This window comes from Lates calcarifer, linkage group LG11, assembly GCF_001640805.2.
Source record: "Lates calcarifer isolate ASB-BC8 linkage group LG11, TLL_Latcal_v3, whole genome shotgun sequence".
Classification (NCBI taxonomy): Eukaryota; Metazoa; Chordata; class Actinopteri; family Centropomidae; genus Lates; species Lates calcarifer.
In genome coordinates, this window is record NC_066843.1 from 13,352,452 (window position 1) to 13,371,901 (window position 19,450).

General features: G+C 42.0%; 1 protein-coding gene across 1 annotated transcript; it reads right to left on the reverse strand.

The window, feature by feature from the left end:
• Positions 1 to 4,705: 4,705 nt before the first annotated feature.
• LOC108880733 (nucleus accumbens-associated protein 1) lies at positions 4,706 to 19,115 on the reverse strand. The gene is given in 9 exon segments (XM_018672415.2): positions 4,706 to 9,248; positions 10,703 to 10,800; positions 11,000 to 11,105; positions 11,833 to 12,003; positions 12,219 to 12,849; positions 13,187 to 13,381; positions 13,384 to 13,458; positions 14,649 to 14,802; positions 18,734 to 19,115. Coding segments are annotated over 9 exon segments (1,959 nt in total). The 5' UTR covers positions 18,952 to 19,115; the 3' UTR covers positions 4,706 to 8,937.
• Positions 19,116 to 19,450: the final 335 nt, after the last annotated feature.

The window sequence follows — 19,450 nt, forward strand, 5'->3', positions numbered from 1 at the left end:
TACGCCAGCGCCCCGCCCCCCCGGTCTGATACTCGGTATGTTATTTTAAACAGCCCCTGCAACAACTGGTCAGGCCTCTGTGGCTATTTTAATCTACTGGTGCCCTTTATCAAGATATGACGAGCGAACGATCCAAACAGAAGATGAAGTCACGAGGAAGACTGAGACTGTGAAGAATAAACAACTAATAGAAACCACCAACATGCACATAGCGGGGATATAACTACGAGCTAGCCTATAAACACCAAAGAAGGAAAACTGTCCAAAGAATATGGAAACACATTCAGGCCAGTTGCCTTTAAGACTGAAAACAGGTGAAGATACTGCAAATATAACCCCATCGACAACAACCACTCCTAAGCTGTTTTATTTGCACAAACTTATTTCTTGACAACAGCTGTTGGGTGTTGTGCTACGTTGTTGAATAGAAACCCATAAAGTGCCATGCTACACTCAGTCTGAAGCATATGCATTTTTTCTTCTTACCATAACAGAGTCATGCATAATAGCTTAATTTATAGTTTATCTATTAAAAAAGGTGTGTTACTATGTTTTATCAGCTAAATCACAAAGCTCTTTAGATATTTTATCAGACAAGTTAGACAAACAGGTCACAGACCAGCTTTGGATTTTGGACTTTGGACCAGCAGCCCTCCTCCCCCTTACAGTAGTTTTCCAAAGCTAGGTCAAACACACACCTGTCTTTGCACTGTAGGCTGTGCTACAGATTGTGTTGATCCTGAATCTAGTTTTGATGATAAATGTGTTTAGTAACTGCACTTTTGCAGCCCTGGGAGATATCTTAGAGTGTTGTTTTAAAGTTTGGCATCATCAGGCATCAACATAAATAATGAAATTGCAAATGTAATTGGCAACTTTTCAGATTAGCATCTATTCACAGCTGTTACATTTTGCCCTCTAGTTTTGAGGTATTACGTCTAGCCTACACAACTGGTGTCTCCTTACATACATACTCTCCATGCAGATTTAAAGAGAGTCAGGTTAAATCATCTCTTCCACATTCAAGCAATTTGATTTGCTAACGTGAAACAGAAACTTGCTGTGTTGTTAAAATACCATCGAACAGTGAAATTCATTTAAGGAGGCTTGAGTCAGTCGGTAATGTTCATCAGGCAAGTGACTTCTAATTAATCCCAGTAGTAGAAATAAATGTCAGACAATTTGGAATGATGAAGGACATGTTTCAAAATTATTTACAAATGTACAAATCATAAATTGGCTGCAGTGCACTTGGCTGATAAGCGAAAGCCGAAGCAGGAAAAGTGTCATAAAAAATGTGACATGTCTGTCCATTTTTAGTCTCTCTCACACCAGGAATGAAAACCATTTCACTGCCTGTGGAACAGTCAAGAGGCTGCTGGTTAATAGTCTCTGAGCTCTCTTCCAGTCTCACCCATCCCCCAGTGCATGTTGCTTCCTTTTGCAGGAAAAAAGAAACGAGGGAGGGGGGTGGGGTGGAGGTTAGCAGATGCCCATATTAAGCACATCCTGCTTCTGTGGTACATGCAGAGGAAAACCCATGACGTGAGTGGGAGCCCTCATTTCCTGAAGCCATTTAAAGTAACAGCAGCGAGGATTGCGTCAGGGTCTAGCCACTTCCCGGAGACCTTATATGGGCAATGGAATCCATTCCTCCAGGTTGTGTGATGATCAGAAACTATAATTTCATATTTTACTAGGAGCTTGACCTGTACGAGTAAATATGACAGCATAAAACAGTATGTTCTGCTCTCGTGCATCAGTTTGAAGGTGTGTTTTCCCTGAGGATTTTAGCTTTTGGAGGGAGAGAGAGGGACAGAGAGAGACTCCCCCCCCCCCCCAAAGCTGCACCATAATTCCAGAGGAATGTGTGGAATGCAGGTGATTGTTTCTGGTGTGGCTGTATTCCAACAAAACACCAGCTGCAGAGGATAACAGGCTGACGTTTGCATTTTTAAAATCTGATGCAACTATCAGAAAAATGTTGTTGTCTTTTTTGGCAGTAATGAATCTATATCAATATCACGTGACCTTCTGGATCACAAAACCTGTGAAAGCAAGAAAAAAAGAGAAATTGGTATTGACAAGTAATTCATAACCAATTATCCCTTTGTGCCTAGTTTTGCCTATAATACAGACACACACTTTGATTTTGTCACAGTGCAAAATGTCAGTCCAGAGGGCCAACATTTCCTCCTGTCCTCCTGCTCAGGTTTTGAAACTCATGGTTTCGTAGTTCACAACTGAGATTCAACTCATCAACTGGAGTGGAGGGAATGTTGTTTTGGGTTCACCTTTGAGTGCTTAGCACATCACTGTACAATAGTGCTCCCCTGTGGTCATAATAGGGAGTTGAAGCAAATGTGCACTTTGGGAGAAGAAAGAACTGACCTGGCACACACACACACCTGTAGACCTCACTGAGGCATTGAACACTCTTACCTTTTGCCTCTGCTCATAGCCCCTTTTCACTAGAATAGGCTGATGCGTCACCACATTTTCTTCTGGGCCTGCATTATTTAATTATCTTATTAATCCAGTCAGGATTTGTGTTTTTCCATACCCATGCTAAATCTTGCACTGAAATTTGATCACCTTTCAGAATTGCTGAGATGCTTGCATTCCACATCTGGAGAATTATATAACCATCACATTGGACTGTAGTACATTCCTCTGCAAGATATTATGTCTTATTATGTTAATTAATGTTGTCCACCAGAGAGCAGTAAAACATCACCGCAAACAGACAAGTTCACAGCCACCACATCTCGTTGGAGTCATATTTTGAGCCACTGGCAAAAGGAATTCTAGCTTTGTTTTGGTCTTCACAGATTCCTGAGGAAAAATATCTGATTATGTGTTTGATGTTCATCGCTAGACATCTGCTAATTTGTCTGTCTGCTGTATGGCAAATAACCAGAGATTAAATGTGCAAGCAGTAAAAACAAAACAAGAAGCTAAAAGAGGCTACAAAGCTCCTTAGGGCAAAATTATGGGATAATTATGGTACAATAAGCAACCATTTTCACATTACACAGAGTCAACTGATTCAGTGTTAATATGAAAAATATACATTATTGTAGGTTTAAAACAGTCATTTGCAAAAGCTTGTTCCTTGCTTACAGCACAGTTCATTAATGTGACAACAAAGTAAATGGAGCAGGCAAAACAGTGGCTATTTCACTCAGCTGTACAATATATTTGCATGGGTCAGTTATTAGTGTGTTGTATGCCCCAGTTTTCCTCTCCTCAGGTGGAGAAATTCTGTACTGCCTGGAACACAATGGATAGAGTGTTTTTCAACTTAAGTGTCTCTCCTTCTGTACAGTTTAGTATTGTCAACAGGTTTAAGTTTGAACTGTTGAGCTGGAAAATGTAAAGTTGACTGTGCAGTCTAATCCACTAGATCTCCCGCAGTTGCCTTGACAGCCTTTCAACACTGGGTGGTGCAATAACAAGGGAAATTTAAAAAGATTACTAGATTCCGCTCTGGGCAATGTACTGTTTACTATCTGCTTTTGAGGCAAAGCTAAGTTTTAAGGAGGTCACATGCAAGGAAACGATAGTGCCAATTATCTCATATACGGTCAATATTTAAAAGATTACACTGCATCATTCTGAATTTGCTGATTTAGTCACATTAGAAACATTAGAAACTTACACTGGACATAGAATGGCACTCAAACCTCTGCTAAGGCCAAATGGTCCCAGTCCAGACACATCAGTGAGTTTGATGCAAAATGGTTTAGTACTTTTTGTGTAATCTTTCTGACAAATAAACAAACAAACAAACTAATCAACAAACAGACATGAATGAAAACACAACCTTCTGGGCAGAGGTAATATTACAGGGTCATTTGTAATCATATACAGACTGAATTTTAAAGAGATTTCCAAACCGATTATTTTGATCAATCAAACCATCATGAATAAAATTAGGTTATTGTAATGACTAGATTTAAGTTTAATACAATAGACTAATTTAATAATTAATTATCTTATAACCTGTCTCCACATTTTAGTAAAGGTAAAATCACAGTTTGATATACATAGCATAAATTAGTATTTTTGAGATAATATAACATATAACATATTTTTAATGTTAAGTTGGTCTTTCTAACTCATGCCTGTGAATTCTGGCCTCATGAGGCGGATTTTCTTTCAAATATGTAAAGTACTGTGCAGTTTATCTGTGCTGCACACTCTCACTCTCAGATAGGTAGGTATGAAAACAAAACTATAGCCAAATGAAGGCCGAAAGAGCAGTGTGAGATGATATGTTCATAGAGCATGAAGATAATTGATCATATGTGGCACCCTCCAGGTGTGAGTCCTGAAGTGTGCATGAAGAGGAACAAAAATGAACATGCATGTTTACACTTTTTATCTATAGCTTTATGAAAACTGCTCACAGTAAACCACAGTAAACCATTTCACAGTGCATTTCTCCAAATAAGAACTTCTTAATCTAGATATAGGTGTAAATTAGGAATGCTCAAGTTTATTCTAAGCAATATATTTTACATATCTATATATTTTTCTAAGCAACAAATTTTCAATTTCTTGATAACATTTTACCAAAGTTTATTTATTCAGTTAATGAATTAGAAATCACAAGGATACATAGTCGTATCTCAGCGTTTACAGTTCAAGTTGAAAACAAGACGCGCGACACACAGCTGAAGAGTAAAAAAGGAGTCTGAGAGAAATTGTTACAAATCTTTTATTAAGATATTCATTATTTAATCCATTTTGACATTTTCTCTATGATTTGTATTTATTTATTTTACAGTCGTTAATGTGCAATTACCTTTGATAATGTTTGGGTCACAGTTACAGGGCTTTCACAAAGTTATTGGCACTTGGAACACAGAAAGAATAGGATGAGCAGTACAGGAGGTCAACTGGCGCTACAGGGTTACAGAGGGCAAGGCGCAGGGGAAAAGACATGGGCAGACCAATTACTGCACAGGTTGTGAAGAAGCGCTGTTTCTAGGTAAATATATACCTCATGCTGCGAGTGCACAACAAACAATCTGACCTCTATGTGTGCATCTATATATAATATACAGTATTTATCTATACATGTATATAATCATATTTATATATGTACTGTTTAGTGACAAAAAGGTTCCCCATGCCATGCCACACCTTATCCATTCAAGTGTGTAGGTCTACATGTTTTGTGAAGTGTAAACACATATGCTGAAAGGTACAGAAATTACATTTGCTTACAAAGTATTGAAAACAAAACAACAACAACAACAAAAAAAAAAAAAAGCACTAAAGCCTTCTGTTTTCAAACGCGCACAAAGCAAAACAACCATCCTTGCACGACTATTCCAGATGAAGCACAGTGCAGTAGGTTGTGAGTGTGGGACTTTTATTGAGTCATAAGTAGAGTTGGCCCTGAAAGCTGACCAGAGGTAAATCCCCTGACTTGTACCGATAACCATGGTTATTTCTAATTAGCTGATTCAACTGATCACAACAGAAGCCTTAAAACCAGTGTTGAAGCTTCATGAAGCGCAACAGCAATATATTCTGAATTAGTCATTGGTGCAGTGTGGATATTTCTGTATTTGGGCTGGGCTGCTGTTTTGTAAGAGCAGAGTAATATGGCTTCCTTATAATAAATACCATTCACTGGTGATATTTCAGCTCTAGTCAGTGACTCAGAATGAAGTATAAGTGATTCAATAGGTTATCGTGTAACATGGTAACAGCTAATTTAAACCCTTGTTACTTCTTGCTCTACGTCATTAAAAGCTACTTTGTGTTTTTTTTCTCATCTTAATTTTTTTCTATCTGAGACTCGCTGTCTTTTGTTTGAGTGTCAGTGGTAATTATACCCTTCTGAGCGACACAATCATTGACAATCCTGTGATTATGGAAATAAACCCAGGCATCTTGGCTGGACAATAATTTGGCTATTTTCATGCCCATTTTTTTTTTTAAGCATGAACATTGACATATTCAAAAGACATTATGCTCAATGAGATATCAAAACTCCCTACATTAAATTCAGAGGCTTGTGATTGGACTCTATTGGTCTTTTAACTCACTGTGTTCAAAGCAATTATCTAAGAATCTGATCGGCTGTTATAGTGGATTTATTTTGAGAGTCTTAAGTAAAGCATTCTAGGGCTTTCAGTTTTATGAAAATCTTCATCTTTAAATGACAGGTTTTCCACATAACATCATGTCATATCCCAGCAAACTATTTAATGGATGATGGTAACTTCAACACAACTGCCAAAGACTAACTTAAGTACTGTCATAATTTTAAAAAATGTGTTGAACCGTAGACTTTGGGCCCTGATTCAAAAACCACTTGAAAGCCTCTAAGCAAATTACATATACTTATTATAATTCTGATTTAACTACCTAAAACCACTGCTTTGCCTCTCTGAAACACATGAATAATCTTGTGGAAGTGAAACATGACACCAGCTGCATAAAGGACAGGAAGCACAACAGTCTTCAAAGATATTGAGGAGGTATGTGGGGGAGGGGTGCTCATGAGGCATCTACAGTCAAATGCAAAATTGAGGTTTTATTGTCATTACCCTTACTGAATACTTACAAGGTACTGCATTTTTGTTCTTTCCACAAATCTCACGGTCAAAGCACCTAAGTAAATGTTTTTTTTTTTTTTTTTATAATTTTAAACAATAATGAAAATAGGTTGAGCTATATCTATCGTGCTTATAGTTCATTTTTCAATAAGATTGACTCAACTGCCTTGAATAAGAAGCACATATTCCTTCTCTGTTTTTACACTGTACCAGTCTTCAGAAAAATAGAAGCTTTTTAGAAATGCCTTTCCAGAAGGAGAGAGTAATCAGTCGTCTGTGAGAGCATTTCAGGTTGAGAGCACATTCCTAAGTCAGACTCTGACCACTTTCCCATATATCCACCTGTAACGGGAATAATGAATCCCCTGTACTGACCTCCGTTCTACGAGTCAACATGCATTCAAAAAGTTTCTAGCAAACACTAAGTTTCACATAAAAAAAGGTCAGTTTTTGACATGTCATAATCAGACACACGCAGCAACAGAAAGGAGGAACACTTGGGATTTAACTCAACAGTCTTCTTGATTATTTACAGTAGGAGTTTGTGCCACTTTAGAAACAAGAAACACAGGTAGAAATGGAAAAAAAAAAGACAAATTCCACCTAAAGGGGGTTCGATTGCTACACAACATTTCCCAAAAGGTGCATGAACCACTGGTTCTTCTCATTAAGGTGCAGAAACCTCCACTCTACCTCACATGGAAGGTGCAAAAATCATTTCAAACTCCAAAATAAAACCGTCAGCCATTTTGAATTTCCTTATTAAAGAGGTGGTGCATTAGATACATGAATAAACTACATACCAAAAGTCACAGCCGCGAAATACAGACTCTCCTTCTTTACCAAAGAACTATGTCTCACGCTCACATGGATAGTACCATAAAACCTATTTGCTTAAAGCAATATTGCCTCCTCCTTGACATCACTTTACCCACCAGCCTTCTGCTTATTGATTTCATTTCAAAGGCACATTCCAATATTCCAGAATTATTTCCTGTGACTTTTGCATTTTCACAAAATGTCAGCAGTTGTTTTTCTCTTTTCAATTATTTCAATACAAAGAAGAAGCTAGCAGAGTTATCAGACCAATGTAACCTTTATCTTTCTACAATACACTTTTTGGCTTTCTACGTTTAATCGTCAAAATTGTGGGCCAAAGTTTTATCGAAGGAGGCAAACGTTGCAGGTTTATAACCTAACAAGAAATGTTTATCATAGACAACAGTCAAGCCAGCTGAATCAGTCTTATTATTCCTTTTAAGCTAGTGAACAGAAGATGAAATGCTTCAAATATAGCAGTTCAACTGCTCATTCCATCACTCCGCACTGTAAAATAAAGATAAAAATAAATGACTATGGGTCCTATGATAAGACTGCTTTATTATACTCCTTTTTTCTGCAAAAATAGCACTTCTCCTTGTTTGACAAGACCTCTTTCAATAAAACATGAAGATCGAGATTTTAAAACAATCCCTCTCACTCTCTTCGCTCACGCCATTCTAGACATGGACACTTGTATAAATATAGTTTGTCTTCTAAAAATATGACCATCTTTGATTACCTGTTTGATTACCTTCAATTTTCTTTACAATCATCTCAGTAAAAAGCTTTTCCTTCTCTCTCTGGATCACTTTTCAGTTTATAGACAAACGTGCTAAAAATTTAGGAAACAGAAAGATGAGATATATTTCTATAAGATACCACACAGTGAAAACACTCAGGTGAGATTCTCTGGTCTCAAGAAAGGTGAGGTGGGGTGAAGAATACTTGCAGGGTGATGGGTGGAAGATGCAAGGGGGGGGAGGAAGAGCAGGTAGTGTTTATTTATTTTAATAATGTATCTCTTTTAAATTTAGTTCCTTTCCCCAGTGGCAAAAACACAAGTTGTCAGGCTTGCATAGAGAGAAATGCCACTGACACTTACATTCAATATACTCGCCACCTCTACTATTAGCCTGTCCCATCAACCATCCCCTTCCTCCTCCTCCTCCTCTTCCAGGCTGTACCGGTAACTCTCCCCCACCACCCGCACATCAGGGAATGTATTCAATATGCAACAGTGGATGCGCTTACACACCTTAAAAAGACAAGGGGAGGCAGAGGGCAGTTAGGAGAAAACTAACTCTCTCCCATTCCTCGACTAACTCCATTGTACAGTCATAAAGCAAAAAAAAAAAAAAAAAAAATTAAGTTTTCACGTCCTGGTTACATCAGGGCAACAACAACCGTTGACCCCAGCAGTGTAGTATAGACAGTCAAATGTGAGAGATCAGCGTGGGCCAAAGAGTGAGGAGGCAAGCAGAACTGGGGAATACTGGTATGTGTGTCACCAAATTGCAACCTTCCCCAGACACAGTGTTCAAAATAACGGTCCTCCGTCCCCGCCCACACCCGGTAGTGATTCACCTGAAGAGCCACCCGACTCCATGCCAGCACCGGCGGTGGCCTCCAGAGAGGCGGGGTCGAATGCCTGCTCGGCTCCCAGGGCGTCGTCCTCCGTCTTGACGCCATCGGGGAGGAAAGCAGAGTAGGCGTCGCTCTCGGCCATCAGTAGCTTCAGCTTGGGGATCCAGCTCTTACGGACCACACGCCGCGCATTGGTGCACATGTCGGCCGCGATGGCGTTCATCTCGCTCTCTTTGAAGCTGGTGGCGAAGTTCTGGCAATAAACTGACATGAGAAAGAAACAAACACAGGTTAAGCTGATTACATCTCATGTTGTGAGCTACAACTGAGATAAGAGCTACGGTCATGAAGCAGATAGGAATCTGAACAACAAAAACAGGGCTCAAAGAAGTATGAAGAGAAGAGTTTTGAATTAGCAGTTTCTTTGAATTACTTACATGTGATTCAGTATTTAGGAAGTCTGAATCAGTCCTTGATGTCTTTATGTCTTTAAGTTTAATCACTCCAGTTGTTCATCTCATATAACTGTTTGTTGTAATGGCTCACTATAAACTGGCTCATAATCTTTTATAAACACCTGCCAAATGAATAATCAAGCTGTGTCTCTTAAGTCAGTTTTTGATGCTTTACAACCCCATCCTAGGTAGTTGTACCCCAATAAAGCAGTGACTGCTTTGGTGACTGTTTTCTGATGACAGTCTTCTTGAGGGAAAATGTTACGCTTTTAATGTTCACTGTTGGAATACACATCGCTTAATAAGTAATGTGTGGTATGGTGCTTGCTTATTCTTATTCCACTGAGGTGCTGGTACAACCTTGCCTGCTTGCAAGGAGCAGGAGCATGGAGAGCTAAAGCCGTCTTAGATACCAAAGCTCCCCTTCCTCACACTGCAACGTTTGCTGTATTGATACTGCAAGAGTTGCTCAAGTTTACCTGGAGGGGGGTAAACAGCTGGTCTGACTCTGTTCAACAGTAACTAAACCAGCTGCTGGTAGCAGCTTCATATTTAACGGACATCTGCTAGAAAGCCAAAAAGTGTGTTTCTTAAATGTCATAATTTTTATAGGTTTTAAGAAGACACCTTTTAAACAATATGGAGTATTTGCAGGACTCGTGCAGATCCCACTGGCCTCGTATGGTTATTGTAATCGAAGCAGCTCAGAGACAGATCTCTGGCTGCCTTTCTCATTTTACTAATGAGATGTAGGGAAATTTGTCCATCTTAACAAAGCAAGCCCAAACTTCACCGGGTATGGACAGTCACACGTGACTTCTATTTAAAACTTTCCCTCTTCCGTAAACAGCTAAATACACATTCGTCTGGTTATATATACACCCAAATAACACAGTGTTTTCTTCAGGGTCTGTCTGCTGTTGACATTCAGTTTCAGGGTCAATGTTGCTATCTAGTGGTGACTGCAAGTTATTACCTTTATATTAACACCTAATCTTTAAGAGAAAGGTTCAATAGGTACTGAATAATCTGCCATCTGGACCTTAATCCAAAACTAACCAAATAAACTGACACATTTAACTGATAAACGATTAGAGCCAAAGATTCACTCCAGCAACAATGTGCTTTAAAATATATTTATGTACTATATGAACACACGCACACTCCCCTCTATCTGTACCCAGCATCGCAAGCAACTGTTAAAATTGTTTGCATGCTTGTGGGCAAACACCCACAGACAGACAGAAAAACATGTACACTCACATTTGACCGCATGCAGCACTCTGTTGTCCAGGGGCTTGCGGCTCGGGTCGTTGGTGGACGAGCGGATGCCTGTTCCACAGCTGTTGGCCAGAGTATTCCTGATACATCAAAATGAGAATGAATTGCACAGAACACAGAGCAGAGGAAAAACAAAAATAGTTGTTTTATCCCTCCTATGCCAGCAGATTAAAAAAAAAAAAAAACAACTTTAATTTCTATATTAAAACTAAGCTTTTGCTAACTTTACATGAAACACTTGCAGAAATAGACCCAGACGCACAGACAGAAGGAACAAACCTGTCAAAGAAGGCGGCCAGCAGCCTCCTCAGCAGCACCTTGTGTCTGGTTCCTGCGCTCACATGACAGTTCATTAGCTGGGCTCGCGATATATACACAGAAGTACCTGCAAAGAATGCACGTGCAAAGAATCTCAACAAATGAACTACAAAACAGAATCAAAACTTATCACCACTTACAACCTATTTATTGTCTTATTTTTGACCTGCTCATGTTCAATTTATGTGGCTCATGTGATGTCGGGACAAACGTGTCATTGTTTCGAGGAGGAATTAGCTTCTTTGCCATCTTAAATCTCTCTTTGTTTATCATATTCTTCTATCTTGAATTTACATCTGTGTCACAGGTGAGAACAATCCTCTTTTCCTTTCCTATATTTTTGCTATTGTTTTGACTCTCTCACTCTGTCACATGCACAGTTTTATTGAGAGGTATGTAACCCAGCCCATAAGATACACAGACACTGTCACAGGATGTCCTTGACATAAACATACTGAGTCACATGTGCAATACTGCTGTGCAATCTGAATGCCAATGCCAAGTCCAGTCATTTGAGGACAGCATCCTTTAAATATCTGTGTACATAATCATTGCTGTTGGCCTTGTTCTGTTTAGATCCTTGAAAAAACACTGGTATATTGCTGCATGATTATTTTATTGTTCAGCTGGGCCTTTCTGTAATATAGATTATACACATATCTTCCACTTGAAGGCCTAGATAAACACTGAAAAACAAGTCTGTGCACTTCACCATCTCATGTAAAACTCGTCTGTCTTTTGTAAAGACATGCGTCTTGAAGCACACACACATACACTCACACATATAAACATACCTGAGACTAACTCTAGTTTCTCAGCAGGGTCTCCTTCCTCATACAGTTTGGGATGACAGCGGTTGCCTATCTGAGCGACGAGTTCTGCGGGGAGACATGTCAGATCTCGACCTCGCATCCGACCCCGTGTCTCTGTGTGGTCTGGTAGAGCTTCAACACGCTCGCCAGCAGCTGGAGAGACACAATACTGCAAAATTAGAATAGAACTAAATCACATTTAGACACACAGAAAATATATCTGTGCTTATGAGCCTACAGCACAATATCTGTTCAAATCAGATAGATGTGGTATTTAATCCATAATAATATGAGACAAAATCCAGGCAAATGAGTTTGGGTCATTCTTGCAGCTGCATTTATATGTACTATTATCTCATGTTCGTTACCTGCAGCTCCCATGTTGAGCATGCTGTACATGGTATACATGTTGCAGATTTGCCTATACTGCTCTTCAGCACATTCATCTGTCCCCTCTTCCTCTTCTTCATCATCATGGTAACTGATGGGTGAGTCACTAGCATAGGTGCTGAGGGTGCCGGGGCTGGCACCCTCTGACATGCCGAGTCCTGCTGCAGAGCTCCCGTTGGTGCTGGCGCTGCCGCTAAGCCCGCCACTGGCCACCATGCCCGCCAGGCTGGTTGCAGTCGCGCCCATGCCCATGGCCAGTCCGAGGGCTCCGGGGCTCTGGATGGCACTGCCCCGCACTGCCTCCTGGGAATAACGGGCTGCCTTCCTGGCCCCACCACCACCCCCTGAGCCCCCCCCGCCTCCATCCCGACTGCTGCCGCCCTCCCACAGCCGCTTGGCCACAGGAGTGCAGACCACCGAATAAGGAGTGGCTGCTTCCGGCTGGCTGGCTGGTTGCTCTGTCTTCACTCGCGATACCAGAGGAAGCGGCGTCAGGCAGGAGGCAGGCCGGGCTGCGCTGTTACTGGTCTGTGTTACGGGGCTCTGGGGCTCAGAGGGTGGGGCCTCCTCTGCGTGAAGGCCCTGAGAGTCACAGCTGGGGGACGAGACCTAGAAATGACAGCATGCATGTATGTCAGCATACATGACTGCAATGATGAACCAGTGGATATGTGCTCCTATGGTTTTGCCACACTAGTTGCTGGTCTGCCATAAAAAACAAATCCCAGTGAACTCAAGCTCTAATTCAGCTGTGGTAAAACAGTTTCAGTTTGGCTTGACCTGGTTTGAGGGCACTGCCACCTCAATACAATGATGTCAGTGGTATTTAGTTTGTCTATTTATTGAACTCAAAGCACTGAAAACTTGAATTGGGAAAATTTAGAAGCCTCTTTTCTCTGTGTGTCAATATGTCTCGGTTTTACTGAAAACCACTTCAGCCTTTTACCTTGAGGAAGAATTCAGTGCCTTTTTCCATGATCTGTTGGATCTGCAGGAAGCCGGCTGTATACATGAGGAGAAACTGGTCCCCCACCGTCATGCTGAGACGGCCTGTATAGCAGAAAGCCAAAATCTGCTGGAAGCTCTGGGGCTGCACTGCCGGCGGGAGCTCCACTATGGTTGGGCTGCTCTCATTGCTGCTTCACCTCCAACGTTGCTGCTGCTGCTGAAGAGGTCCCGGAAATAAGAACTGCTAGCAGCTAGAACAGCTCGATGAGCCTAAGACGAAAGAAGATAAGGTGTCCTGTTAATATTATTTCAATGTTTTGCTGAAGATGATGTTAACGTAGGGTACGAAACTGTTGCTGAGATCCAATCAAAGATGGTCAAGTGATGAGACACCTTAGGTCAAAGCTTTTAAGCAAAGGGCTTGCGGTAAATGCAGAGTTCCTAGCTATGAAGGAGATTCATGAAAAACGAATAAACTGATTTGTTAAGGGCTCGATATCATTCAAATTAACCAATACTCTAACTGGGGTTTGATACTAAAACTAAAACTAGACTTTTTTGATTGCTTGTTTTACTTTTAACGTAAGCACTTTGCTCATAAAATGAAACAAACACCGTTTTTATTAACAGAATAAGCAACACTTTCAAATAAATCAGTGTTTAGTGTCATCTGCATGTAAAACAGCTGCACAAAAATGTTGCCAAAGAAAAACAGTTTAAACTTAACAAAAGTAATAATTAAAGAAAGTAAAGGATATTAATATATTAACCGAGAAACTGTTTGTGGGATGAGTTCAGTCAGTAGTATGGTGGTTCTATGCCCACCATTTTATTTATTTATTTAATAGTTCTTGCTGTGTAATATTATTCCCACAATACTGATTTAGAGTTCTCTGTTTTCTTGGAAGGGAAGTCATTAAAATTCCAGAAAAATGTCTACTTTAAATATGATTTATGCATTTCAGTGTTTCTTTGATTGAGGGAGCTTTAGATGAGAGTGATGAATGACATCCCACCAATGGCCCTGAGCATTTTATTAATAAATAACAATCTTTAACTCTTTACCCCCACAGAGGAAGTGGAAAATTTCATACCATGAAGGACGTCTGGAGTATGCATGTTGCCATTCAAGGTAAAGACTATAACAAGTGATTCCAATAATTACCCAACATTCAGCTAGAGACGGCAAATGAATTAAAATTCCTCAGTGTACACAGATTAAAACCTGTACACTGTGAAAATATATTAGCGTTGGCGGTTGAACCATACATCATCCAGCTCAGTTCCAAAGTTACAAGAAAGTTACAACCCTGGTTTCAGACTGTCCATGCAATATGACTGCTACGGAGCCTCAAGACTATTGTTTACACCCAAGACTTAACTTCTCCAAATGTGACTTTAGCTTTCAAGATAAGTCTAATTTCTATAATGAAAACAATAACGTGATGTCACATCAGTACCTTGAAGGCATGGCCCTTGACCACCACGGAGACATCGCAGTAGAGGCCCTGCAGTCGCTGCTCATTCAGACACTCTAGAACATTGTTGCCAAAGTTTGGGATCGCCATCTGGAGGGTCTGGGCCATGGTGCGCCTACGCACACCACCAAAGGGTCTTGTTAGTAAAGAAAGAGAGACAGAAACAAGGAAATGGAGAGAATGAGAGAGGAAGAAAGAAATTACACTGTTACAATAGAACGAGGTATACCACATACACATGTTGATCCACATCCTGGTTATTAAACAGGGATTCAACAGGACCAGGCTGCTGCTCTTTTTATGATGGGTTACCAGATGTAGTATCATACACATTACTCTTAGGTGGGGTTTTAACTGTAATATTAAAACAGTGAATGTTTGTTTAACTTGGGCAGGCGTATAGCAATGGAAAACTGAGTACGTGAGATTATGCATATGACAACTGCAGAGTAGCTCATGCAATGACTCATCTATTACCCTCTATTCACACTTTGATACAATGGTTACACTGCTTTATACCCTGGCTGTGGGCAGGGTCATGGTCCCAGGTGGGATAGCTTAGGCAGACCCATTCACAACAATCACAAAAACTGTTTTATCCTGCGCCGTTTCTTTGGTGTGAGGAGGGTATCAGCAGGAAATGTGAGGAGGAGGTGTAACGTAACAAGGCTATGTTAAGAGACCGAAAGCTCAAGGAGAATAGACCTACAACAAAACAGGCGAGGAATGTCAGACTCTTATATTAATGGACACAATAAAATGGCTGACAGTCTTCCACTGGTACACAGTGATTCCAAACATACACTAAACCTAATGCAAGTCTATTTTTCATTACTGCTTGGTCAAATTATTCATGATGAAATGCCTCTTTTCTAGAGGAAAATAGTCCTGAATAAGAATTATATCCCTTGGCATACCCAATTGACATGGGCCACAAATATTTCTTCACACAGTCTTACTGGGAGCTTTTGGCAGGCTAGCGGGACATAGATATTTGAAACAAAGTTTTGTTGAAGCCTCCATGGATAATCTACATTGCATTAATCCTATACATCACTTCAGCCTTGCAGTAGTTGTTATTGCCAAGAGCAGGCTCAGTAAAAGCCTTTTTATTTTCTGTCTTCTATGAGCTATAAAATCCTGTGTCCTTAGATAACTGGGTCACGTTCTGTTATTCTATGTGCAAAAGTGTGTGTGTGGCCTAAACAAACACAGCATAGCATGTTTCCATTCACTTCTCTAAACAGTCAAAGGCAAACATACCCCCTTGCCCTGCACTCCCTCAAAGATTCCTATATTATGCCTGTCAATATTAAATTAAAGTGAACCAGTGTTCCCCTATGAATGCTGTGTGCAGGCTGTGTTTGTGCCTAATACTGTAAGATAGCTAAATATTCTGTGACAGGGTTTGTAAAGACACAATGCAGGAATTATACCAGATATTTTCTTTTGTGTTTTAGGATTTGCATGTATACATTACTTTATTTCTACTGAATAGCATGTAGAGGAATCCACTTCTTAGTACTGGGATTCACATGAAAAAACTTTATATGCCCTCTGTACCCTCAACCACTATATTACCCCCATAATATCAGCTAAGAATTGACACATGTGCTTCATAAGCACGTGTCATTTCATTGACCATAAACCTTTACGTAAAGCAGAAGACCAGTCATAAGTGCTCTCACATACTGTGTGCTGTGTGCTGTATGCTGTATACGCTAGATGAGGATACAGGCCTGCACTGCACAAAAGTGTGCATGCACAGCCAAAGCTACTTTTCACACGGATGCTTTACCACTTAAAAGTGTTGCATGAATGCACGCTGCACAAACACACAGAGATACATACCAAACAAAGGACAATCTCTGATGCTATGAGAACAAAAATGACTGAAGCCCACCCTGGCTGTGAGAGGCATACAACCAACTTTGGTGCGACTGACTGATGAGGGCTGGGGTGAGCCGCCCCATCATATCCAAAGCCTTTCATTTGGGACCTAGCCAAGCTCCAGGGTAAAGAGAAATGCTCTCTTTGTCTCTGTCTCACTCAAGCTCCCTCTCCCTCATACTAAAACACAGATGCGCACACACAAACTCAAACAAACCCACAAAAGGCACACTGAGTCACACACAGACATTAGACAATACTGCTTGTTTACAGTTTGGCGAGCCGCAGTAAGCACACATGCGTGCACATAAAGACACACAAACACAGGGCTGAGAGCAGGGTGTGTTTGCACAGTTTGCCCTGACAGTGAGAGAGAATGTGACTGTGTGTGTGTGTGTGTGCATGTGTGTCTTTATGCAACAAGGAGGGGCAGTGGGGCCTGCAAAGATGAGAGGGATCATCTCAGGTCTTTACTCCATTAAATATATAGAGTTCAGCCATGTGAACTAATGAAAAGCACCCAAACTCACCCTGTGGCTTAGATCGCATACCAACCAGCCGGGAGAGGAAAGTAGGTCAAACATACTCACAACATACTTAAGACCTTAGACTTTTGATAGTAAGCCTTATGAATGTTTTGCCTGCATTCGTAGGGCTTATGTTATGTTATGATGGGAAAGCTATCAACATATTTCTGAACTTATACTGTGTAACTACTTTCCAGTTAATCCAGTTCTACAGTTGAAAACAGCATGGGCTTTTATATGGATGATAATTGTGGAGTCATTGGTGCTGCTGGCACACAATGCATTCCCTCTATGGGCATTTCCTGGTTCTCATATGCTCATGCCTGCATGGCTGTGCTACTCCTAATCAAGTCGAGACATATATACAGGCCTGATTCGTGATTATCCTTATATAAGAGAGAGACCCTGATTATGAGAGCGGCACAGACAACAAGCTTCCAAACTTCTTAATATCACTGAAGCTTTACTCGCACATGCCCAATGAGTGTTCCCGACTACAGCCTGCCCCGGTACAGAAATGTTTAACCGGGATAGGATGCGAGATAACGGGAAGCTCTTTAACACAACGGGGTGACCGCGCCGTGTGCCAGTCTACCCGCCGAGGGTGCTCCACTGTCTGCTGGCACCGAAGCCGGGAGGCGACGGGAGAGGGGGGGGGGGCGACACAGGATGGCAGCAAACCCCGGTGATACCCGGGTGAGGGCGACGGTGTGTTACTGTTTACGTGCCGTCAAATGGCATTCGAGTATATTACTCTAAACCAGCTTCCTCGGACCAGGAGGTCGTAATTTGTTCCCCCACCCCCCCCAACCCCATCTCCCCTGTGGCTGACAGCGCTGAAATGTTTAATGCCCTCTCCCATCCGCAGCAGGCCTATAGAGGTGGCTAATGGCTAAGCTAACACTACTGTTAAATATTTTGGGTTCGCCCCGGCGCACCATCCACCTCATGCACACTCAGTCCCAGCTGCACAATGTCAAGCATTTCCGCGATAGTCCACACTCAAAAGATAAACAAGACACTTACTGCCTAAGCGGACGAGGTAGCTGTGCTGCGACGCCGGTTGTCAAGCCCAAATGTTGCTTATTTAAATATTTTGGTGATGGGGGAAATCGCTCCCCCTGCCATTCTCCATTCTACCGACATCAACAGGTCATCCCAGGACACGCAGCAGCTGAGGGCGAGCCAGACGGAACCAGTGCGGCACGGAGCGGGGGGTGGGAGCACAACAAGGCACAATTCTTTACAACCGGAGCTCGCAGGGGCTGCCGTGCCAAAAAACTCGACTGCCATGGCATTTTCACATATTTGTGAGAAGAGCCACGTGAAGTTAACCATTTAACGCTCCACGCTGTTAACGGGGCAGGTTTCACTGTACACGAATAGGGTTGGAATCGGCTAAAGTTTAGGACGGTGCCATCCTGGACCCCATCCCCTAAGTCGCATACTTATCCCAAACTTTTATTGTCCCGTATCTGCTGGACCGTTCATCGTCAACCTAAATCCACGGCGCTAACTAAGAACACCGGCTCAGAGCCCCTCTCCCTCCCCTCCCTCCCCTTCCTCCTCTGCTGCCGCCGCCGCCGCCGCCGGTGGATCCTGAAACGACCCCGGCACGGCGCCTCACACAGCGGCAGACATGACACTCACCCCCTCGCTGGGAAGTTGATGCAGAGCGTTGGTTCAAAGGAGGAGACGCGGCGCTCTCTCTCCCCGCTTTTCCTCGCTCCGGGCAGCCATTCAGTGTGAGCGAAGCGCCGATAGCAGAGCCATCGAGGGCGGTACAGTATCCCAGGGGATTGCGGAACACAGAGCCACTGATCGCACAGAGCAGGAGAGGAGGAAGACAAGCATGACGCGCTCGTCATTCAATCGCATGATCGTTTCGAGCGCAGCCTCAATTTGGGGAGACCTATCCCACGGCGTAGACTGTTTGCGCATTGGCACAGCAACAGCAGCAGCCTGCAAGGAGACACGGTCTCTCATTCCCTCTCTCTCTCTCCCTGGGTCTCTCTCTCTCTCTCTCTCTCTCTCTCTCTCTCTCTCTCTCCTCTCTCTCTCTCTCTCTCTCTCTCCGCATATGAGTGATAGAATTGGGAAAAGTAGGCCGTGTGAGCATGTGAGTGTGTGTGTGTGTACTCAGTTAACTTGGGTGAACTCGGCGCGCGCATATAAAGTAGGGATAAAGCCGCACCCTTGCTGGCCGTAAACACGCGACATCTTATGGGCAAAATGTAAGGTGGTTGACACACACACACACACACACACACACACTCTCTCTCTCTCTCTCTCTCTCTCTCTCTCTCTCTCTCTCTCTCGCTCACGCACACACCTGTGTGTTGAACTGATATACTGTTGCATTATGCC